This window comes from Centrocercus urophasianus, unplaced genomic scaffold (genome assembly GCF_019232065.1).
Source record: "Centrocercus urophasianus isolate 14NV4802_14NV808 unplaced genomic scaffold, USGS_Curo_1.0 seq_11, whole genome shotgun sequence".
Taxonomy (NCBI): Eukaryota; Metazoa; Chordata; class Aves; order Galliformes; family Phasianidae; genus Centrocercus; species Centrocercus urophasianus.
The window spans coordinates 41532945-41556963 of record NW_024884253.1 but is presented as its reverse complement, the minus strand read 5'-3'; the positions used below and the strand labels follow the sequence as shown (position 1 = coordinate 41556963).

Below are 24019 nucleotides of genomic sequence, written 5' to 3'. Positions count from 1 at the left end.
AAAGGAACAGGCTTGCAACCATAACTAAGTTGGACTTGTATCCAAGAAGTCAGATGCAATGGATTGGCTCCCTCATCGAACAGCTGCTTTTCTTTTCCTCTTATTGGTAAGTCAAATTTTACAACAATATCTGGAAACTTTGTGCCGACTGAATGTTCCTCAGCATCCCATTACATTTCACGGTTTAAACTAATAACCCTCCAACCCCCACCCCAGAAAATCTTGTGAATTTAGCATAAGTCTTATTTTAAACTGCATTTCTAAAAGTTCTACACAAGTAATTAAGGTTTTCATTAAATGCTCACAAATGTTTCTTTTGATTACGATTTTGTAGTCTTTTGATGCTTAATATATGTTTCCATGTTTAATGCTTGACTTTTCAGGAGAATGATATTATGAGTACTATTTAAGGAGTTCCTTTTTAAAATAAAAATCTTATCATTTATAAAAGAAATCTTGAGAACCTGACTGGATATTATTTTGTTTTATGTCCTTATTTTTTGTTAATTGAGAGAAGGTGAAGAGCAAATGTATTTTTCTAAACTGGATAGTTTCAGAACTGGATGAATCTCTAATTGAGAGAAAAGGATGAAATGTACTGAAAATGATATCCAAGCAAAAATCAAGACTTGTTATTACATATTTCACACTACAAAGAACTCCTACCTTGCTGTATGTGTGTGTCGGAGCAGCCATGTGCCGAGCAAGCGAATGCATGATGAAAGTGTCACTGCTTGAGTTTGTTTTTCTTGCTGCAGAAGGAAAGTTGTGGCTATGGTGAAATGAAATACTTGTATAATGTGTTCATCAAGGCACGGAACTTAGCAAGAAATGACTTAAAGGAATTACGGTGGCCCTTTTACTCCTGCATTGTTTTTTTTTCCTTTTTGCATGGACTTTTTCACTCATCTGTGCTGTTCATTTAAATTTAGGTAGAGCTTTAGGGCCCTAAGACTGAAAAGGATAGAATTTATTGATGGCTATGTTTTCTTGTTGCTTTTGATTTACATAATGTGTTAGCTTGTTAACTGCATGTCACTGTCACCTCTGGGGCTGTGGTGGTCAGGAAAAAAGGAGTATGCTTTTGTAGCATACAAAATCCTGAGACTTGTTTAAAGAAGGTAATCCATGGGTTGTATCTTGCAGGCATCAGTAAAGTAGAACTAACTCACACAAGGCAGCTGCCAGGAAAACAATGACTAAACTTGGCAAAAGCACACTATGGTTCGGATGCGTTTCTACTTGTATAATGAAGCAAGCGGGTCTCTGAGATTGGCATGTTGCACATCGTGCTACGAGTGCCAGATTTTTACATAACATCAGTGAATATTCGTTTTACTCAGTTACCTGCTGTTACACACTACAGATGGGCTACTGTTTAAAAAAAAAAAGTTCACTGCATTGCATTTAAATCTATGAATTCAGAAGAACTTTTGCTGTTTTATCTTCTCTCTTCAACCTTGAGAATTTTCATTCTTTCAGTATATTGTTATGATTGTGACTGATTTGGGATTTGTCAAGAAAAAGGAGTGAACAAGAAAACTGACGCTATGTTTTGATGAGTATCACATATTCAAACTCCCAGAGGAAATGATTGTTGCTCTTGTTGTGTGCTTCCCTGCACAGCAGTGGTCCTAGTGGCATGTATAGCATAATAGTATCTTTCAGTGCTGCAGAGGAAATTGATGGACACACTGTAGATATTAAGTATATTATGTAAATTATTTTAGTGCAAGACTGAAAAGCAGTCTTGGCTTTTGGCTTGATTAATTTTTCATGAAAATTACCTGTCTTAGTGTATGTCTGCTTAGTATATGGTTAATAACATGTATCAAATACAAAGTCTGTGGAGTTATACATAGTTTAGCACACTAGTGTGCTTTCACAAAAAAGAAAAGTTACCAGCTCTGAAACTAATAATTCTCCATATGCGTTTCACCATTGGTGGGACTGATTCTGCAACCCCTGCTCACATGACTTCAAAGGCATTATTCTCATGAGTAAGGGAGTTCAGTTTGCCGTGCTTGCGCCGACACGTTTTATGGAAATAACCTGTTTGATCAGGTATGACTCTTCTCCTGCCAGCCATCATGTGACAGCTAATAATTTTAAATTCACCGCATCTCTCATATGCACTTTTGTCTGGCTATATTTTCCCATGTCTTATCTATGCTTTATTTTCCAGTTGTAAGGCTCTAGTTACACCTCCTACTCATAAACCAGGTTGTACTTAAAAATATTAAGGGGCCCAATCTTCTCAACGTTGGCACTTGCATACCAAACACCTACCAGGATGTAGCCAGGAAACTGTAGACTACTCAGAAAAATTTAGAAAATGTTGTAGAAATAGAAAATAATGCAATTCTGCATCAGAAGTATCACCCAAAATGAGCTTCTTAAATCTACAGTTACATTCCTGAATAAAAATGGCTCCTAAATGGCATTCAGAGCTAGAGAGCTAGCTTAGAGACTTGAATGTGCCTTATAGTGCTAGGACATATTAGAATTCAGGCTTTATTGAGAAAATTTATTGAGAAGAGCATAATTAGAGCGCATCTAACTTGAAAAACCAAAATTTGAATGATAATGGCTTACAATGTCCATCAAACTCATTTTTCTATTCATTTTTTAATGGTTGGGCTCAGTTAACTATGGAAATTCATTATTTCTGTATGACTTGTCCTCTGCCACTTTGCTCAGTAGAAAAGAAACAATATCAGTGGAATCTTTCCCAAAGTGGTCTATTCTTTGAGTAGATGCAATTAAAATAAACACCATTTTGGAATTTATTCCTCTGACAGACATGAATATTATTATATTTCGGATGAAATAAGAGTGGGATCCTCCATCTGGGGTGCAGTACAAAGAACTGACTTCACATGCAGGAAGAAACACAAACAGCTAACTTTTGCAGAAGACAAATCATCCCCCCAAATTTCCCCTTAAACCTGAAAGCACATTCATCAGTGACCTGCAAAAATGAAAAATACAGACAAAAACCAATCCTTCTTTTTATTTAAAAGTTATCAAGTGGCTTATTTTTAGGATAAGATTGTGTCTCATATTTCAGGTTGGCTTGTCATTATTTCACATGCATTGGTACATCTTTTCTTAAAGAAGTGCAGAACGCATGATGGGAAGGGTGCATATTTCAACCCTTTGCTGGTCAAAGCTTTGGCTGAGTAAGACGTAAAAGTCTCAAAACGCTGACACAACCAGAGCTACCATGGCACCCTGATGAGTCATATAATGTATGTGAGTTCTCAGCACTCCTCCCATCACAGCCTGTAACAATACCGCCATTGACTTCAAAGAGTGAGAAGGAGCTGCAATATGAATAATGCTGGGAAGATGTTAAAGACATGTTCAGTCATTTAGATACGAGTAGGTGGAGGAGGGAGGATTCCGTAAGTGCGTCTAATATATAATATTGCTTGGCAGTCAATTAATGATTAGTTAATTTGCTTTTGTAAATTGCTTTGAAGGTGCAAAGAACCATGCACATCCTATGGGCCTAATTCTGTTCCCAGTTACATCAGAATAAACTTATACTAACTCCAGTGTGACTCTAAGGCATCATCTTCTGTGTAGGGTTCTTCATAATAAAACGCAGGTTTTCAGACAGACTACTGTGAGAATGCCTGTCACAATAAATATGTATTCTGTTTGCACTTCTCCCAGCCCACACCAGAAACAGCTTGTGCAACTAGCCTCAAGTTTCTCTGCATTTTTCAGGGACAGCACATCTTGATTTCATCCTGGTCAGCTTGCCTGCCCCAAGGTCCTCAATATACATTCCACATATTTCAGTGCCTCCTCTTGTTTAAACTGTCATTAATCACTGAATCTGTGGAAAGTACAGCATGCAGACAATCAGATACTAGTTTAAAAGGGAAATTTGTTCACTATTTAGGGAGTACCAAACTATCTTGCAGACAGATGTCAAAATGTACTTCTTCACTAGAAATTGCACTGGAAAAAGAGAGTTTGCATCACATAGAGATGTTAAACATTGGCAGTTGGAGTTGAGGGGAGCCGTCTAACTGCTAATGGATGGAAAACATTAGAAAGGCAGGATATTTTTCAGCCCTGGATCATGCTGAATAGATGTCACTCCAGAACTATTTAAGTTTAGCTGGTGAACCAGGCAACTTTATCTGGTGTCTGTCTGCCCTCAGTCCCTTAGCAGTTACTGAAAGAGAATTACTGAATAGAGAAGTCGGGTTCATCAGACCAAAATTTTCAAGAAACATCACAAAATGTACTGAGGACTGTGGGCTCAAAATCATCACGATTTCTTTAATGATTTTTCTATTGGCAACATGTAGTAGCAGGATTTTTGCCTTCGTCAGTAAGGGACAAAGCTGGAAACAGAGGGCCTTAATTTACAATTGCCAACATTACTGATGAATTAATTATTGGAGCTACCATCATTGGTGCTCCAGTGGATTAAACTTGTGTAAAAAGGATATTCTTCATTTCTTGGAAGCAGAACTCCATATAGGCTAGAAGTAAAGGGTCTAACGAATATCATGTCCTTAAAAAAGAGAATTCTTTATAGCTTTTTCTTTCCAGAGACACCCAACACAATTTTTCAGCTAGGCCTTGTAAGCACAAGAGTGACATGACTGGATGTGAGGTATTAGTTTCACTGTTAAATAACAGAATATGCCATAGGTGCAGTCAGCAGACAAGATTCACTGGCATTGCATTAGAAGGTGTATACTCATAATTTTCTGGGTCAAGATAATTGCTTGCATACCGGGAAGGATTTCAGCCCAAGGGTGGAGAGGATTTCACTGTACTTGCCAAAGCAAGCTCTGTTATGACAGTGTGATCAACTGATATGAAACACTGAATCAGTGAATTTCTGGTGGACTTTATCAGTCAGCCTCTCTGGTGAGGGTGTAATCAGCACCTTCCACTCTCCCATGTTTCCCCAAGCCACAAAGGGGATTTAAAAAGTACAGGCTTTAGTTGCTACCAAGGTGAAAGCACCCCACAGCTTAAATGGAGTCTAATACTGCAGACTGCCTTCTCCAAGATGAGTAACGACTGCATATGAATGCCAACTGAAGATTAAAACAGTCACGAAGATATTAAAAGCAATACTGATGTGTTTAACACAGCATGAACATATCTATTTCCTTTTCAAAGACCTAAAACGACTGTAACAATTTTCCTGCAAAGTTATTTTCTTAGCAATTTGTGTCAATATCTTGCTCAAAGATAGAAACCAAAAAATTTTACTCTATGGGCAGCCTCATAAATATCAAGGTACTGTACACAACAAAGAGGCAAAGCCACATTATGAACTCTCTCCTTCACAGATTAATCTAATCTTACTCTATTGCATGTAAAATTGTTTTAACATGAATTAAGAGGAAAATAGTCTGTGCCTATCTTCCAGTCTTGAGAGAACAACCTTGCAATATACTTGAATTTAGAAACTCCCATGACTTGAAATTACTAACAAAGAAAAGATCATCACAGATTATATCCATGCAATGTCTGTCCTAAAATACACAAAACAGAATGTCAGTCAAAAAATAAATAACTAAACTTTACTGGGAAACTATACAAACTTGGAAACTTGGTAACTATAACCATTAGTCACATTTGGTGAGAAAAAGCAAACTCTGCACCAATTTTTTGAGTCACTTAGGTATTTTGTTTCTCCCAATGATGAATGAAACAAACATCCGGTCCTGCAAATCCACGTTCTTCACCTTTCATGATCTGAAGAGAGCAGAGATAGATCCTAAACCTAAACTCTGAAGAGATACATTGAGTGAATCTCATTTTCACACTTTATTTAGGAAGAAGGTTAATGAAACTGTGCTTTCTTTTAAATTCTGCTAATCAAGAAATTGACGATTTTGTATGATTTTAATTTTAAAATAATTTCATATTGCATCTGATTCTCTGAACTTTATTTACTCAAGGCTTTGGTTATGTAGTTAGACCTCAAATCAAAGCCCACTGAACTCTGAAGCAGGGAAATCTACCTGCTGATTTCAGTTGGCTTCCCATTATACTTTAACCTCAAGAAAAGTTTTTCTCCTTTTGTTTAAACTGTGTATTGAAGTATTTTAGGTCTACTGTAGACTAAGAAAGAAAAAAATAAAGAATAAATTATTTAGAATAAATCTTGCAGCCATTACTTTCTCTCTTTTTTTTTTTTTTTTTTTTTCAGCTGAGATGGCTACAATCTAAAAATCCATGTGAAAGTTGCATTTTGATAATATGTATAACTTAAAATTTGCTATGGCACATCTCTTCACAGTGCCCTGAAAGACAGAAATAATTTTGAATGTATTAATTTTCAAGGAAGTGAAGTGATGGATATAGAAAAAAATGAACGGTACAATAAAATTCACAGAAATACGTCAGCTGTGACCTAGATAGGTAATTGAAAGACTTCAGAAAACATACTGCTCCTGCCCTGCAATTCTGCAGTGTATAGTGGTTGAGTTTGAACTACTGCATTTTGCCCTGCATTTTTTATGCTAATCTTTTTATCATTCTTGCAGGTACTCCTGGATTTCAGCACAGGATTTCATGTAGAGGTAATAAATACTTGTTTAGAAACTGATTTTTGATATAATGAAACATAATTAATTTAAGAACGACATGGAAAATTCTAAAAAAGGGCGTTTCTGACCTTGAAGGTTGAAAATATATTTAAATGTTAAACAGCTGCAGGTAACAACCTGTTCATCCTCTCAAAAGAATTTCTCCTACACAGGAATACTTGTAATGTACACATGCACAGTCTTAGAGTTTGGGACTCGTTAATGTATTGAAAACATATAATGTATTAAAAACATATATTGTATAAAAATTTCTTTATTCCTTCTTGTTGTGGGATGCTTTAAATATCTGCATTAATTTAAAATATATTGAGATTGCTGGTGATGTGACACTGTAACTCTGTGTCAAAGGTGAAAGAATGGAATGGAAATGGAACAGCAAGATGGAAAACTTTCAGAAGACAAAAACGTGAATGGATAAAATTTGCTGCAGCCTGTAGAGAAGGAGAAGATAATTCTAAAAGGAATCCAATTGCCAGAGTAAGTAGAAAGCATAGCAGAGGTGTTCACTGACAAGGAAGCTTTTTCTAAAGACATGCTAATAAAAGAGATTTAAAAGCACATTTGCTTAGACTAGTCAAAGCAAGGAACGCAGAATAAAACAAAGGTGACTAAGAATTTCCAGCTCTGCTGAGACAGTCTCGTAAGGCAAATGCACAGACCTGCTGAGGAGTGACCAAAAGCTTCCTAGAATATTGCAGTCAGTCTCCTTCCTGGAGAGCTTCAACCACAGTCTCCTTACTGTGCAGTGTCTGTGTACTAGGTCCAGATATTCTTTTCTGACTCTTGGAATCTCCTTGAGTGAGCACAAGTTCAAGGATGGTGCCTGACTCATGTAGACCACAAAGCAAAGAACTTGAGCTCCACGTTATAAGAAGGACTTGAGGAGCTGAGGGGAGGCCTGATGGCGGCTGCAGCTGCTAACAGGGAGCGGAGGGGCAGCACTGAGCTCTGCTGTGTGACAGCAACAGGGCCGAGGGAACGGCATGGAGCTGTCAGGGGAGGGCAGCTGGGGGCTGGGGACAGGTGGTGCGCCAGAGGGCGGTGGGCATGGAGCGGGCTGCACAGGGCTGTGAGCATCGCCCTGAGTGCCGGAGTTCAAGGAGCATTTGTACAATACTGATTTTGGTTGGTGCTGTGTGGAGTCAGAAGTTGGACTCGATGATCCTTGCGGGTCCCTTCCAGTTCAGAATATTTTGTGATTTTATGATTCTGCCCTCTTTCCATGACAATGTTTCTAAGGAAGTCCAGCTACTCTTGGAAGTTCGTCTCCCGTAACAGCTGCACTTTGCTGCCAGAAATCTAAGAAAGAGAAATCTTGTCCAGTACTCAAGTACTACAGATGCAGCTATAGGATGATTGTATTGTAGAAAAGACTTATGTTTGTTCAATCAGTTGAATCTCGTGATAATGTGTTTGGGAGAAAAACTGCCATAAGGAATTTTTAATGAGACTAATAGTAGGGAAAAAGAGCACTGAGAGTGTTCTCTGTAAATTTCTCAGTATGAATTACTGTTATTTATTATTGCAGATTCGATCAGACTGTGAAGAAAATAATCCAGTCACATACAGCATCTCTGGAGTTGGAATTGATCGTGCCCCTTATGGAATATTTGTTGTTAACCCAAGAACAGGAGAAATTAATATAACATCAATAGTGGACAGGGAAGTGACCCCAGTATTTGTTGTAAGTACATTCGAATTTATTTTCCTTTTTAGTGATGGATGTAGCTTGGAACAGGAAAAGCACAAGAAGAAAAATGTTCTAATTCATTTGTTTCAGATTGCTGCTTTTCTTCCTTTGCTTTTGGTTTTAAAATGAGTAAATATCTTTATCTAGATACGCTGCTTTGCAAAACACTCAGTGACTGGTATGGATTTGGAACCACCTCTTGAACTTCGAGTCAGAGTTCTGGATATAAATGATAATCCTCCTATATTTGCACAATCGGTATTTACAGGATCTGTTGAAGAATGCAGTATGGACAGTGAGTAACTACATTATGCCTATTATGGTAAAGTCAGTGAAGTATCCAGAATATAGTTCATATAAGCCTGGTGTGTTCATTCTACTTTTTCTCAGACAATGACATACTTTTCCCAAAGCTACTGGAGCAGAGGATGGCTCAGAATGTTATTGGAGCAGTGCTCAAGCTCAGTGCTTGAGCAGTGCTTTCTTCCCTCTCTTCTTTGCCCACATACAAATGCTGAATATTCCAGTTCCTAACTGTATGCTCGCATAGTTCCTTTAAATGTGAAAACTTAGAATAAATCAGTCCACTTTTTCTCTCTTAAAAAAAAAAATAAATAAAGGAAAAGTGGAAGTATACTTATTTCCCATGAGAGAACAAAAAATGATTTTTTCCCATTTTTTCCATTTGAGATATTTGAGATATTTGCAGCCTAAATATTGCAGTTGTGGTAGAATATTGATAAATAAGACCCTTTTTAAGCACTTATAGTTTTTCTTTTTCCCTAAACTATTGGAATCATTATTAACACTGAGTGAGTTACACTTAATTGTGGTTAACACTCATATCTAAACTTCTAGAAAATCTCATTTTAAACCATGGAGATTTCTTATGTGGATACCTACAGGCTCAGTAGTCACAATTTTACATATGTCCTGTGGCGATTTAAGGAGGTTCAGTGAAAATCTACTACCTAACATTAGTTTTTAATGAATTTTGATGTCATTAACATTTCATCATAATCAGAACAAAATTAAGCTGCTGTTTTTCTTCATAAATGTCAACAGTAAGATAGCATTTTGTAATTTTTTATGCACCGGGTATTTAGCACCACCTTCTTTTTTGCAGGAACAAAGCAGATTTTCTGATTCAGTTTTAATTTTTATTTTATTTTATTTTATTCACAGACACACTGGTGATGAAAATAATTGCATCAGATGCCGATGAACCAAATCACTTGAACTCTAAAATTGCCTTCAAGATCGAGAGTCAAGAGCCTTCAGGCCAGCCAATGTTTATTATGAATAAATATACTGGAGAACTCCATCTAGCAAATTATCTTGACAGAGAGGTATTATTTCTATTTCCCAAGTCAAATAACGTGATGATGTTGTGTATCTTTAACAGTGATATGATGCCAGGGTGCATGGGGGAAGGTATGCGAGGTGGCAACAGCACGAGGGGAGGGGAGAGAAAGAAAAAGTGTGCCTTTTCCAAAAAAAAGAAAAAAAAAAGAGAAAAAAAATTTAAAATGGGGAAAAATATATATTTATGTACATGTTAAAATGAAACATCAGGGGGAAATTCCTGTATGAAGAAACAGTGGCAAGACATTATTATTTATATTTTATAACATGTAGAGTTTCTTATAACAGGATAATTTCTTTTTCTGTGGCAGCAACACAGTAGTTACACTTTGGTTGTGAAGGCATCAGACCGGGATGGAGCAGCAGATGGAATTTCGTCCCACTGTAACTGTCATGTGAAAGTTATCGATGTCAATGACAACTTCCCAACTCTTGCTCAAAGCTCCGTAAGTTTTTAACACCAAAAGCATCATGATCAGAAAACGCAAATCCATTTCTGCTAAGCTGCCTCTGCAAACTTTTGGAGTGACACAGCTCTTTATACCTGCAATCAAAATCATATCTTACACATAACACACAGGGTTTTTTTTTAATTAAATTTATATATTTTTTTTTAATATTGACTGTGGACATGACAATCTTAAATGAAATTCTCAGTGGTCAGCTGTGTTTGCTAATAAATATTTATCTGTCATTCCAGTTTTCAGCAAGTATTTCAGAAAATTCACTCAGTTCAGAAATTCTACGAATACAAGCTCTGGATGCTGATGAAGAGTTTAGTGACAATTGGTTGGCAGAATTTTTCTTTATATCTGGTAATGAAGATAACTACTTTGAAATTGTTACAGATCCAGCTACAAATCAAGGAATCCTCAGAGTAATTAAGGTATGGATAAATGCTGTGGTTCAGACGTTGAAATAATCATATTAAAATTGTTTTAATTGTTAAAAAATATGAAAAATTAACAGCTCTGTCAATCAAGTATTTAAAATAATATAGTTTGAATGGTTTAAATAAGATTGAAGTCCAGGAAGTTTTGTTTTCTGGTTTTCCATGTTTTCTTTTTTAGGAACTGAATTATGAACATATCCCAACTCACTCACTGAGCATCGGTGTCAGGAACAGAGCTGAATTCCACCATTCTGTTATGTCTCAATATCAAGTCATTGGAACACCCCTTATAGTAGAAGTAAAAAACGTGGTTGAACCACCAAGATTTAACCCATCTGCAATGATCTTATCTGTACCACAAAGAACAAGGGTGAATTATGTTGTGGGAACATACACAGCCTTTGATGAGGACACAGGCACTACTGCAAATAATGTTATGTAAGCTCTGCTCTACTTTACCCCTCAGATGGAAAAATTCTTTAATTAAGATTTCAATTGAATAAGTAATTGGTAATCTCTATTGCAGTCAAAGAAGTAGAAAGGGTACTTACAAAGGGTACTTTAGAAACAGCAGAAAAAAAATTGTTAGTAGAATAACAGGAATAGAATGTTATACTCTTATGCTATGGTTGCTCTTGTTTCCTGACACACTTTTCTTAGCCTCATGTATGAGACAGTTTAAATAAATCAGAACAGATTATTGTGATCTAACTTAGGAATATTCTTTTTTGTGCAGTTTACTAAAAATAGAGAATCTATCAGCATCTCTAAATAAAACAAGCAGAGAACCACAATAAAGGACAATATTATAAAGTCAGAATAGAAGTCACTATTGGCTCACTTCATAGTAAAAAATAAGTAAATTGATTTTGTATTTATTCCTCGTGAAATTCATGACAGTTTAAATAGAAAAATACTTGCTTTTAAATAAGTATAGAAATAAATGCACCCAATTAAAAAAAAAAATTGAAAAGTTTTCATATAACTGAAAAATTATTAGCAAACACAACCACAGAATGTTATCAGAAGAGTTGTGGATTTAGCAATTGATATTATCAAGAGTTCTATTAAAGCTTTACAGGATCCAGATAGATCTCACTTATTTCCAGATTGTGATATCACTTTCGAAGTATAATGGGCTCTATGCACTTCCATTATTACTGTGCTATTTTTTAATGGTGTACCTCTTTTGACATCCACAGAAATCTTACTTGAATAGAGCAAAATGCATGGGCATCTAGCATAACCTAAAGAAAAATTTTCTGAAGTGACAAGTATAATTTACAAAATGAATACGAAGTAAACCACTACAGCATCTGGAGTCCATGCTAACTGAAATAATTTGTTCCACTCAAATAACTAGGTCTCTTATTCAACTTTATTCTGAATATTTTTCCTACATCAAATACAGATACAGTATAGGACGTGATCCAGGTGCCTGGTTCAGAATCAATCAAAACACTGGGGAAATCACATTGAGCAAAGTTATTGACTGGGAATCCTCCTATGTAACAAATGGACAGTACATAGCAGAAGTTCTGGCTATTACCAGAGGTAAGAAACAGATTTTTAGTTCTGAAACAAAACTCTTCATTCAATATGTCTTTTTCAATTCCACGTTTTCCCATGTGAACTCATTGTTTACAGTATCAGTATTACCTCCTGATCAAAAATACCTTCTTTTTCTAGGGGTTCCTCGATATACTGCCACTGGAACCATTGTACTTACAATGCAAGACACCAGAGACAATTGTCCAGTAATTAATACAGAATTAAGGAAAGTGTGTATGCATTCCCCATCGGTGATTATTACAGCAAAGAGCATTAATGATCAATATGCCCTCCCCTTTACATTCAGCATACATGGTGAACCTCAAACCACATGGATTATCAGATCAATAAATGGTAAACTTACTCACATTTTATAACAGTATATCATAGTAATAAGCTCCTATCTGAGATAACAGATTAGGATATATTTTTACTAAAAAAAAAGTAAAATAGTCATTAAAATTCTTCTCACTTAAAATTCTTCTCAATTAAATGTGATTTTATATTCATATGAATCCAAAGAGAAATTGCACATGTACATATTAATGTTAGAATTGAAGGAGAATCATTACATACATTTTATCTAGTTCTCATCTTTTAAAGGAGACTAAAAATGTGCTGGTCAAAAGAAAACAGCAAAACTGTGCATGAGTCTAACTATGATAAGCAGCTCTATTGGTCTAAACTTAATGAGAGAATTCAAAAGCAATAAGTTGATACCTTCTTATTTTTACCTAAGAAAAATCCTAAGTATATGACAAGGCTCTTATATTTATTTATTAGAGTAAAAAAGTTCTCAGCTGGTCTTTATTTTTATGAGAGTCTTATGAAAATGGCAAATAAAGATCACAGGTTTTGCAGTTCATACTGCAAATTCTGCTTGTTTATATCCCTAAGAAAACACTTCAGTCTCCGAGCTTATCCAATTTCTTCCAATAGGACTGCATTAGCTAATGAAATCTCACACTCCACTAAATGACAAAATTTGTATAACTTACTGTATGCATAGAAGGCTGTGTTAAATGGTAAACATCATATCTTGGTCTCATTTTTCCTGAACAGATGCATATGTAACATTAAATATTAAAAAAAAAAAAAAACTGAAATACTTTTTGAAAACTAGAAAGCATAACTATCGTGGAAATTTGTACTGAGAGGAAAAAAAAGGGTATAAAAATTGCAATTTATGTTAAAAAAAAATCATGGGAAAAAAAATGAGGAAAATCATCAGTAAGATATAAGAATGTGCATTGGAATCTTTTATGTTTCTCAAGTTAAAAAGTGATAACTAGGCTCATCACAGGATCACAGAATCACAGAATGGCCAGGGTTGGAAGAGACCTCAAGGATCATGAATCTCCAACCCCCCGCCACAGGCAGGGCCACCAACCTCCCCATTTCATACCAGACCAGGCTGCCCAGGGCTCCATCCAATCTGGCCTTGATCTAGCTGAAGTTTTGCAAAACTGAAAAAAACCATAGATCATGTGTCAGCTTTGAATAAGTACTGTCTGCGCATAAGTAACTGAAGATCTAATGTAAGAACTAATCTAATTAAGACGTTAATATTATTCACAATATTGTATCATTGTGCAATATTCAGAGTCAACACCTCAATCTAAACATTTTCCTCTTATTTTCCTCCCAAAGCTTCCTCTGCAGAATTAATAAATCAGAACATGGACTTTTACCTTTACAAGATCTCTATCAGAGTAAGAGACAGCCAAGGTCGAAGTTGCTTGCAGCCTTATGTGATTCCTCTGCAAGCTTGTCGATGTGACAGTCGCAATTACTGCAGCAGTGGGGCCACAAAAATAGTTATCATTGGAGGTGGTGGTGGTGCTGGTGGTGGTGCTGGTGGTGCTGGCGGTGGCGGTGCTGGTGGTGGTGGAGCTGGTGGTGCTGGTGGAGGTGGAGCTGGTGGTGCTGGTGGTGGTGGAGCTGGCAGTGCTGGTGGTGGTGGTGCTGGAGGAAGCCAGACTGGTGGAGGAATGGGACAAGACTATGGTGGGACTGGGTATGAAGGAGGTGGCGGCGGTGATTCCAACACAGACTGGGGTACTGACACTGGTGTAGACACTGGAGGTTACGACACTTATACTGGAAGCACGGATACTGATTACGGCAGAAATGAATATACTGGTGGATACGCCCAAACTGGTGCTACCACACTTAGCGGTTCTGCCATTGGCCTGATGTTTCTTGGTGGATTAATATTTGTTTGTAAGTATAAAATTAAGAAAAATATTATATTAACCTTTTTAAAAGTGTATCTTTTTATTTTTCGGATGACTTATTTGGTCAGTTATTTACTTGTGAACACCCATGGTCAACTCAGCAAAAAAAAGAAATTTTAAATTATAAGAATACATTTATATATTTATGTTCTACATATACACATATATTTCATTCAGAAATAACCATTTCTATCTGAAAACTTAGGGTTTTTTCTTAAGTATTATTCTGCTCTCAGACAACTAGGCAGGGTCAAAATGTTTAGCAGAAGATTCAGAAGATTCTGGGCAAGAGCTGTTCATACTACTTTGCAACATTTGTAATGTTGAAATTTGTTTACATTACTAAAACAAATAGGTTAAGTCAGGTATGAAAAGATGCAAGAACAAACTTGCTTTGAACCCCAAGCCAGATTTCACTTGTAGAAAGATAAAACTCATCAGCTTAGTTTTTTAATTTTTTGGCCAGTGTTGCTAAATAAAATGTCTGTTAAAAAACAGTGATGTCTGTGGTAACAGAATCAGAGCAGATCATTCACTCACTCCTGTGTCCTAGTATTTTTGAAAAAGCATGAATTTAAGGGAGAATGATGAGTCAACCTAGATTTTATGCAACATATAAACTTCAGCAATTACTTCCCAGGCCACCAATGGCCAGACCACGCCATTCAAAATTGTTCTTCTTTCATGATATGAGCATCAAACAGTGCAGAAATACTGACTACAATAACTATGTAGACCTGATTGGTCACATTTGGTCTTGGTCTCTAATTAGTAGGAATCGACAAACAAAATTTTCAAGTTTTTACAACTACAACAGGCTACCTTGTTTGTAGTTCCCGTGTGGTTAATGTTACAGAACAGACTGCCTTTCTGCCTTCTGAAAGTAGAAGTGGTCTGGAATAAATACATCCTTATTAATGAGATATGAAGTAGCTCATTGTGCATGGTATACCCCTTTCTCTTTACCAAAGAGAAAACGTTGGTTTATTTTGATGCTAAAGTGAGAGTTTTAGATACTTTGGATAGTTTGCAGTAGGCAGTGGTCTCCCTCCTAACTCTGCAGGAACACCAGGTTACTAACTTAGATATCTAGGTTAACAGCCTAAGCACAGTCTGAATGAATATCGCAGCCCTTTCTAAAATGAACAGCGTTTTTTTTTTTTGTGCTAGTTTTTAAGGTATTCAGCATTGCACAACGCTAAATTCTTGCAAGGAATAAACATAATATATCACATTGAGAAACTTGACTCACTTTTTCTTATCATTGGTTTTGGGGTTTGACTGTATTATTTTTCAAATAAGCATCAAGTATATGTGATGTGGAAATGCAACAGGAGAGTTAGACAAAGATCACTGCAGCCAGACAGATAGCTCTCTATTGATTCTCTTAGGCTTAGTGTTATTAATGTGTATTTCTTTTCAATTACAATGTCTGAAGAGAAAAACATAGTCTTCTACATACAGTATGAATATCACTGAATGCTATATATAGCAAGACAGGTTTTGTTTGTTTAATTTTCATACATCTGCATCTTATATTCATTCCATTGAGGTAGATCAAAGTCTGTTCCCAGGTGTATAGGCATAAAATCAGAGTAACAGCTCTACTCCACCCTAATTTTGTTCTGCTGTAACTAAAGGCAAAGTTATTCTGAGTACCCAAATACAAATATTTCATTCATACTCAGCTAATGTTTCTGAAAGCTAGACTTGCAGGTTGCTTAGTTTGAAACATTTTAAAAGATACATTTTCAAAAGTTCTTGGTCACTAGTAGCTATTCCTATGAAGAAGAGACGTCCTAAATACCTTTTTCCTGTTTCTTTCCTATTAAGTGATTCCAATTTTGATGTCAATGAGCGATTGTTGTGGCTGCGGACCTGGAGCTGCAGCTGGAGTTGGAACTGGATTTGAACCTGTACCCGAGTGCACAGAAGGTGCAATTCATCCATGGGGAATAGAAGGCGCACAGCCTGAAGATAGGGTCAGTACATTCCGTGTTTCAAAAGTCCACGGTAATTTGTGTTTACAGAAAAGATTCCATTTGTCTAGAAGAAAGAGATTGTAGCACTATGACATCTTCTAATTCATAGCTATCACTAACAGTTCAGAGTGGTAATTTCTTAACATGATTCACAAAGTGTTGGTCTTCATATGGGAATTTCAAAGTCATCATTGAAGGAATTAAAATATTGTTTTCCAGGATGTCTCACACATTCTCGCCCCAACAACAGCTGCTGGAGGTGATTTTGGTGAACCCTCTGGTAAGAAGATCTTAAGATTTTCAATGTGTACTATCATTAAGCTATCTTTCAGTACTTCATGTGCTCTGGCTCAAGGAGTACAGTACTTTCTCAGCTACAACCCAGCCCTTCCAGTCTTGCCTCTGCATATAATCAAACCGACACTACTAGGATTTCCAGCATGCACAAAGCATCTGAGGTTTGAGCCCTGAATATGAGTGGATTCATTTCTGCAAGCTACTTCCAGCTAGTGGATGGAGGCTCTTTCCAAAATACCAGAGAAATCATTCTCAAGATCAAATTAAGAAAATTTTCTTTTATAACTTATTGGTGAAAGATTAATTTCTTCCCAATTTCCAGGCTCTGCTTAGAAAAAAAGGAGAATAGGATCCGTTGAGTAGCCAGTTAATTATTGCCTAATTGTGTGCAGCTTAGATGTAGAGCTAGCACACAGTATAATAAATGTACATTTTTGTAATGAAGTTTCTCCTGGAATTTGATGTCCATGGAAAGTAATTTTCCCCATTTCCTTCAGTAAAGATGTTGGTACACATCTATTTTCTCTAACTTCTTATAGGAGGGCACTTCACTCTGCAAGCAGCAACTTCTTTGATGAGTACTGATTAGCCAAAGATGTTATCCTCTAGATAAAAAGATAGGAGAACATTTAGGGCCATAAATGGGAATTAATGATCTTGTTCTCACGGAAGTTTTACTGCTGTGACAGTTGAAAAGTTTAAGATTTTCACCTGTGATTTACTTTATTTCCACTGTTCAGTATTGCTGTATTGCTGTATTGCTGCAGTGTGAGCCCCAGGTTCAAATTCTACCAGCTGAGACCACGATTAGATGAAAAAAAAATAAAAATAGAATTTGGCCTATATTTCTTATTGTAAGCATAGCCAAGACTATTGTTTGCAATGGCTTTATATTATATTACACAGTAATATTGAAGATCACACTGTCATTGCTATCATATATGAAAAATTATGGAGAAGATAAAATTCTGTGAGTATGTTGTGGTTTACCCCAGCATGTGACTCAGAGTCACACAGTCATTCAATCAGTTTCTCCTTCCCAGTGGAAAGGAGGAAAGAATTAAAAAAAAAAAAAAAGAAAAAGAAAAAGTAGAACTCGTGGGTTGAGATAAAACTATTCACTAAGATAATAGTTATGACTTATATATATGTAAGTATATAAAACAAGTGATAACATACGTAATTGCTCATCACTCCTGACTGGTGCCCAGATAGCCCTCTGAGCAGTGGAAGGGAAAGAGATGAACTCACATCCCCTTCAAAACTCTCCTTCAACGTGATATTATATGGTATGGAATATCACTTTGGCCAGTTTAAGTCAGCTAATCTGATTCCATTCCCTCCCAGCTCCTTGGGCCCTTCACTGCATAGACCTTGGCTCTGTACAACACTGCTTAGCAGCAACTACAAACATCAGCATTATCAACACTGTTTCTCTCCTAGAATGAAAACATAGCATCATACCAAATACTCTGAAGAAAACAATTCCATCCCAGCTGAAACTATGACAGTATGATTTTATAATTTAGTGTAAAGTTAATTTTCATTCTTCATTATTAACATCAGTTATGATCAACTCTTGTTCACCTGATTCCCCATTAGTAATCTAACAACTAGAAAATGTGAAAGGATTTACAAATCTATTTCTTTCAGTGACAATCACAGAATCATAAAATGGCAAGTTTTAGGCAAACCGACTTTAACTCTAGAGGGATTATATATATAGGTGTATATTTTTGCATAAATATCCATAAGCATTATCTTATTTGCTAATGCAAATCCCATGGTAGCATATACATACACTAGAGAGAGAAATCTCCCCTATTACACAAGTCAATCATTGATCTTTTAAAGCATGTATGCTCAGCCACACAAATAAAATCCAGGTTTTAGATGTCTTCTGGCATGCACTTAATTTGTATTACAGTTTCAATGTTTGGCACATGTTTGTAGAACTGTGTCTAAAATAAATGTAAAATACATTTAGATGATCAGTACTGTCATTATACTCCTTATAAAAACAACTGACAAATTCTGTGAAAAATTTCACAAAGCACAGGAGGAATAACTTATTTTCTGTTTGCAGATATATATACAAATACATATGGAGGAGGAGGAGTAGTAGCATCTGGTGTGGAAGAAACTACAGGAGTTGGTTATGGCACCGGTACTGGTTATGGGACAGCTGGAGGAATTTCTGGAACTGGGGAAGCAAAAGGATCAGTTGGAGGAACAATAAAAGAATATCGAGAAGGAGGGGTGAACATGGCCTTCCTAGACAACTACTTCTCTGAGGTAATGGCATGGTCTTCTTTTTTGTGCTATATATGTGAGACTGTTGTTACACTCTCCTCCAAAAGTGAGACTGTGGAAACACAAAATTGTAGAATCACAGAAACAGAGAATCATAGAAACATGGAGTCATTTAGGTTGGAAAAGACCTTTAAGATCATCAAGTCCAATCATCAAACTGACACTACCAAGTCTACCACTAAACTATGTCCCTAAGAATCACATATGCACACCTCGAAAATACCTCCAGGGTTAGTGATTCCACCACTTCCATGGACAGCCCATTTCAATTTCTAATGATAAATAATTCCACTCTACTGAAACTTCCATGATACACTAAATCTAAAACCATGAAACTGCCATGAGAAGCTAATTGTATTAATAGGAAAAAAAGAAAAAAAAAAAGGATATTAATAATACTGCTTTGGAGTTGTTAGCATATGAGTCTTAGTTACTCGGTAGGATCCCTTTTTGTAAAATTGATGGATACATTGTGGTTATGGGCAAGTAATTAAATTATATAAACTTAATAAATGACCATCAAATCTATTAATTTTCAGTGTATAAATAGATATTTACAATGTGAAGTTGTTCACAATTACTCTAGAGATTGTTTAAGTTAGTAACTTTAACTATTAGAGAACTGTAATTGATGGTTCACTTTCTTCCATATTTTTATTGCCATTTCTGCTCCCTAAAAGACTTGTGAACAGCATATGACACAAATACACTACTTTTAATCACGAAAATGTTAATTAGCCTTTACATATGGAGTTTACATGATTAATGGGATATATTTTTATGATTAGCATGTACTACATGTAAGACACAGTACTTTAATCACATGTAAAACTCAAAATCATATAAAAATAGTATGCATGTAAGGATTAATGTATTTCAAAATCTATGCAAGATTCAGTGTAGAAGATGAAATATCAGTCCTGAAGTCCTGAGCACAGATTTCATAGAATCATGGAATCACCAAGGCTGGAAAAGATTTACAAGATCATCCAGACCGACCATCCACCAAGGACCAATATTTCCCACTAAATCCCTCAGTACAACACTGTTACGCTTCTTGAACACCTCCAGGGACGGTGACACCACCACCTCCCTGGGCAGCCCTTTCCGTGCCTGACCACTCTCTTGGAGAAGTATTTCCTAACATCCAGCCTGAATCTCCCCTGGTGCAACTTGAGGCCATTCCTTCTAGTTCTATTGCGAGTTATGCGGGAGAAGAGGCCAACTCCCACTTCAACGCAACCTTCCTTCAGGTAGTTGTGGAGAGCAATAAGGTCATCCCTGAGCCTCCTGTTCACTAGACTGAGCAATCACAGCTCCCTCAGCTGCTCCTTATAACATCTGTGCTCCAGACCCCCACCAGCTTTGTTGCCCTTCTCTGAACATGCTCAAGTGCCTCAATGTCTTTCTTGTAGTGAAGGACCCAAAACTGAGGGCAGTGCTCAAAGTGCAGCCTCTGATCTCTTCCCTGCTCCGGCTGGCAGCACTATTTCTGATACAAGCCAGGATGCCATTAACCTTAGTTATCTGGACACACTGCTGGCTCATGTTCAGCTGAGCATCAACCAACACCTCCATTTCCATTTCCTCTGCACAGCTTTCCAGCCATTCTGCCCCAAGCCTGTAGCATTGCATGGAGTTGCTGTGACCAAAGTGCAGGACTCAGTACTTGGTTTTGTTGAACTTCATCTCATTGGCCTCAGTCCAGCTATCCAGCCTGTCCAGATCCCACTGTAGACCCTTCCGACCTCCAGGCAGATCACCATTTCCTCCCAACTTGGTGTCATATACAAACTTACAGAGTGCACTCAATGCACTTATCCAAGTTATCAGTAAAGATGCTGAGCAGGACAAGCCCCAATACAAGACCTCTGATTTCTCCAAGGTTGTGATCACACAGCTGGCCTAGGAAAACTGTGTATTAATTTTCTGCTTCCCATATCTATCCCCACAAATCACCCCTTCTGCTGACAGTCTCAGTCTCCCAACTCCCTTTCTCCTCTCCCTCCTGATCCTCCACTTTTGTCTTTCACTATGTCTTTCAACCTCACCCCTCTTTCAATTCAGCTCTTTCCTTCTTTCTCTTCTTCATGATCATCCCATCATCATCAACTTCATCCCAAAGCATCAATCCTTTTTCTGCTCAAAATGGATTCTCCAATAGGCACACCATGCCTTCTTCACTGTGGCCAACTGTCACTTCGTTCCCTCTGTCCTGGTTTCTTTGCTGCTCTCCTCGCTACCCTGCTTCAGTTCTTTTCCTACTACTTTCCTACTACTTACAGCTGCCCCAAAAGTGTGTTCCTTTCCATTCAGCCCACAGTCAGACCTGCTGTCAGCAGAGCGATACCACCATTCCTTGGCTGTCTTGGTTAGCTCTGTTTGTGCTATCCCCTCCCTCCATTTCAAAATTTTAACAAAGGATTCTTTTTATCAAAATAAAAAACTTTGGATAAGATTCTGGGAGCAAGAAGGTAGGAAATATCTAGTAAAATTATTGCTAGGATGTACTTATTTTTATATAAAAGTCTCAAGTCTCTTCAGTAACTGTTTTAACGAAATCTGAGATATTAAGTGTTTGCAGAAACAAGAAGAAAGTATGAGTAGCATTTGGATAAAGCTTATTTCAAGGTCAAAAACTTTTGATGATTTTTTTTTATCCTGTGATGTTCTTTTTGAGTCAGCTAGGCCCTAATGCAGTAAGGAAACCTCTCTATGGTTTGAGACATCATTGTTAAAAACTTGACACTGTTTACTTTTCTGTTTTTGCAAACTACAGAAAGCATTTGTGTATGCAGATGAAGATGAAGGTCGGCCAGCAAATGACTGCCTATTAATATATGATCATGAAGGAATAGGTACTCCTGTTGGCTCTGTTGGTTGCTGCAGCTTTATTGGAGAAGATACAGATGAAACATACTTGGAAACTTTAGGACCAAAATTTAAGACTTTGGCAGAGATTTGTCTGGGCAAGGAGATCGAACCATTCCCTGACGCCAACCCACCTTGGCCAGGCATTAACGTCACCTTCCCCAACTCTGAATGTGACCTAAACCTCCCACCACCTGGAACCACAATCCTTGTCAACGGATCTGCACCTATGGCTCCCCCAGCCGGCACTACCACGGTTGTTACCGAAAACACCTATACATCTGCATCTACCGTTCAGCCCCCACGGCCTGATCCTTTGCTCCACGGCAATGTGACGGTGACAGAGACCTACACCTCTGGTTCTCCCTCTCTTTGTGTTGACCCACTGCGTGCGTCCAATGTTGTTGTAACAGAAAGGGTTGTTGGTCCCGCATCTGCCTCTGATTTGCGTGGCATGCTAGATATCCCTGATCTTGCAGATGGGTCCAACGTAATCGTCACAGAAAGAGTCATTGCACCTAACTCCCGGCTCCCAGCATCTCTGAGCATTCCTGATTTGGTAGATGGGTCCAACGTGGTGGTGACAGAAAGGGTGTTCAGGCCTGCCTCTGGGATGCCAGGCAGCTTAATAAATATTCCCTCAGAGTTATCCAATGCCCACAATGTGGTGGTCACTGAGAGGGTAGTGTCAGGGTCTGGGATGAGCAACCTGGCAGGGGGAGGACTAGGAGGAGCCAGCCTGGGTGGACTGAGCAGCACGGGCCAAATGCTCAATGCTGACTGTCACCTTGGTCAGGCAATGGGCACAGCATCCCCTGGCACCTCCCGGAGAAGAGTGACAAAGTACAGCACCGTGCAATACTCAAGCCAGTAAGGCTCCTGACAGCGCACCTCCCCAGTGAAATCACCACTTGCACCAACACCTATTAGCTGCCACCCACCAAGAATATTGTCATTATTTATAACTAGCACACAGCACTGAAATTACAGGGATTCCTCCTTCAGTAAGGATCTCAGAAGGATGCCCTGTTACGAGGTCAAAAACTTTGTCAGTGAAAGGAAAGTTGATGTTAGCTCTAAATTTTGCTCTCTCTCCACAGAGCTGTAAGCGTGTACAAACAGACACTAATGTTTTTGGAGAGATATCTGATTACTAAGCAGATCAGTGAGAGGGAATCTTTGCATGCATGCAGTACCAGCATGAATTAATGTAAGATGGAAGAGTGTTAAAATACTATATTGCTAAGCATTTTCCCACAGTAAGCAGATTTAGGTTGATTGCTCCTTACTGACAAAATAGAAAAAGAAAGCAATTAATAATTAGTCAATACAAGACTAAATAAGCACTTTCAAATGTATCACTTTACTTTTCATGTAATTCCAGGTGCGCTGCAAAATGGCACTTTGAATCATTTCTCTTATCACCAGCAAAAGTTAAATGTAATGATCATATAAATGCAATACTTTTTCATAGCTTACTAAAGTTCTCAGTGAAACTCATACTCTTTTATGACCTTCTGTTTTGTAAATGCTCATGGCCATGAGTGTGGCCAAGAATTTGTTGCAGCTGGAGCTGCAACATCGATGCTGTCAACAAAGAAGTTGCTGGCTCATCTTTTCATGAATACCATTATAACTTTAATTAAATCTAGAAGGACTTTGGTGATAAACAGGAGCATTTAGTTGGATTTTTGTGCCAAACTATGACTACAATTTAAGTCTCCAACACAATGTTATTTTACGAGGACTATAACATAACATGCAGTTCTCTTTTCAAATACTGCCAAGAAAATGAAGTTATAAAAGCTTTGTGATGTGGGGAGGCAACAGCAAGTATTGTAATACTGATAGTGGTAGCTGAAGATCTTCGTGAAAGCGAAAAAAAACCTTGGGAACAGCATAAATTTGCAAATATGCAATGTGGAGAATTATTATTTCATGTGTCAATGTATTTTGCATTGATATTTTGAAAGTGTATTTGAATGTGTTAATTGAAAAAGTCTTTTGATTCTATAATCTTAATTAAATCCGGCTTTTATTTTCCCACAAAAACAGCTCTACTGGACTCTCTCATTCTAGTAATACCTTAACACACTTTACAATATGATCTGAAGGAGCAAAATACTGAAATATAGTATCTATCTCATCTTATTTCTGTATCATATGTATAGTAAGCATGGTGTATGCAACATCGCTTCAGTGTAAATACATCAGAGTTATATGGG

General features: G+C 37.3%; 1 protein-coding gene across 1 annotated transcript; it reads left to right on the top strand.

Moving 5' to 3' along the window:
• Nucleotides 1–58: 58 nt before the first annotated feature.
• LOC122155172 (desmoglein-1-like) lies at nt 59–22668 on the top strand. Its single transcript, XM_042808980.1, has 16 exons — nt 59–106; nt 6534–6569; nt 6945–7073; nt 8125–8280; nt 8434–8581; nt 9472–9635; nt 9963–10097; nt 10352–10537; nt 10722–10981; nt 11955–12097; nt 12233–12448; nt 13745–14317; nt 16165–16313; nt 16533–16593; nt 18697–18905; nt 21703–22668. Exons 1-16 carry the CDS (start codon nt 59–61, stop codon nt 22666–22668), a joined length of 3579 nt encoding a protein of 1192 aa, XP_042664914.1.
• The last annotated feature ends 1351 nt before the right edge of the window (nt 22669–24019 follow it).

What these genes read in the sequence shown, in the direction of transcription:
- LOC122155172 (XM_042808980.1), top strand. Translation starts at nt 59, where the DNA reads ATGGATTGGCTCCCTCATCGAACAGCTGCTTTTCTTTTCCTCTTATTG. An exon ending in AAGTGACCCCAGTATTTGTT is followed by an intron (nt 8,281 to 8,433) that starts GTAAGTACATTC and finishes ATCTTTATCTAG; the next exon opens with ATACGCTGCTTTGCAAAACA. An exon ending in CAACTCTTGCTCAAAGCTCC is followed by an intron (nt 10,098 to 10,351) that starts GTAAGTTTTTAA and finishes CTGTCATTCCAG; the next exon opens with TTTTCAGCAAGTATTTCAGA.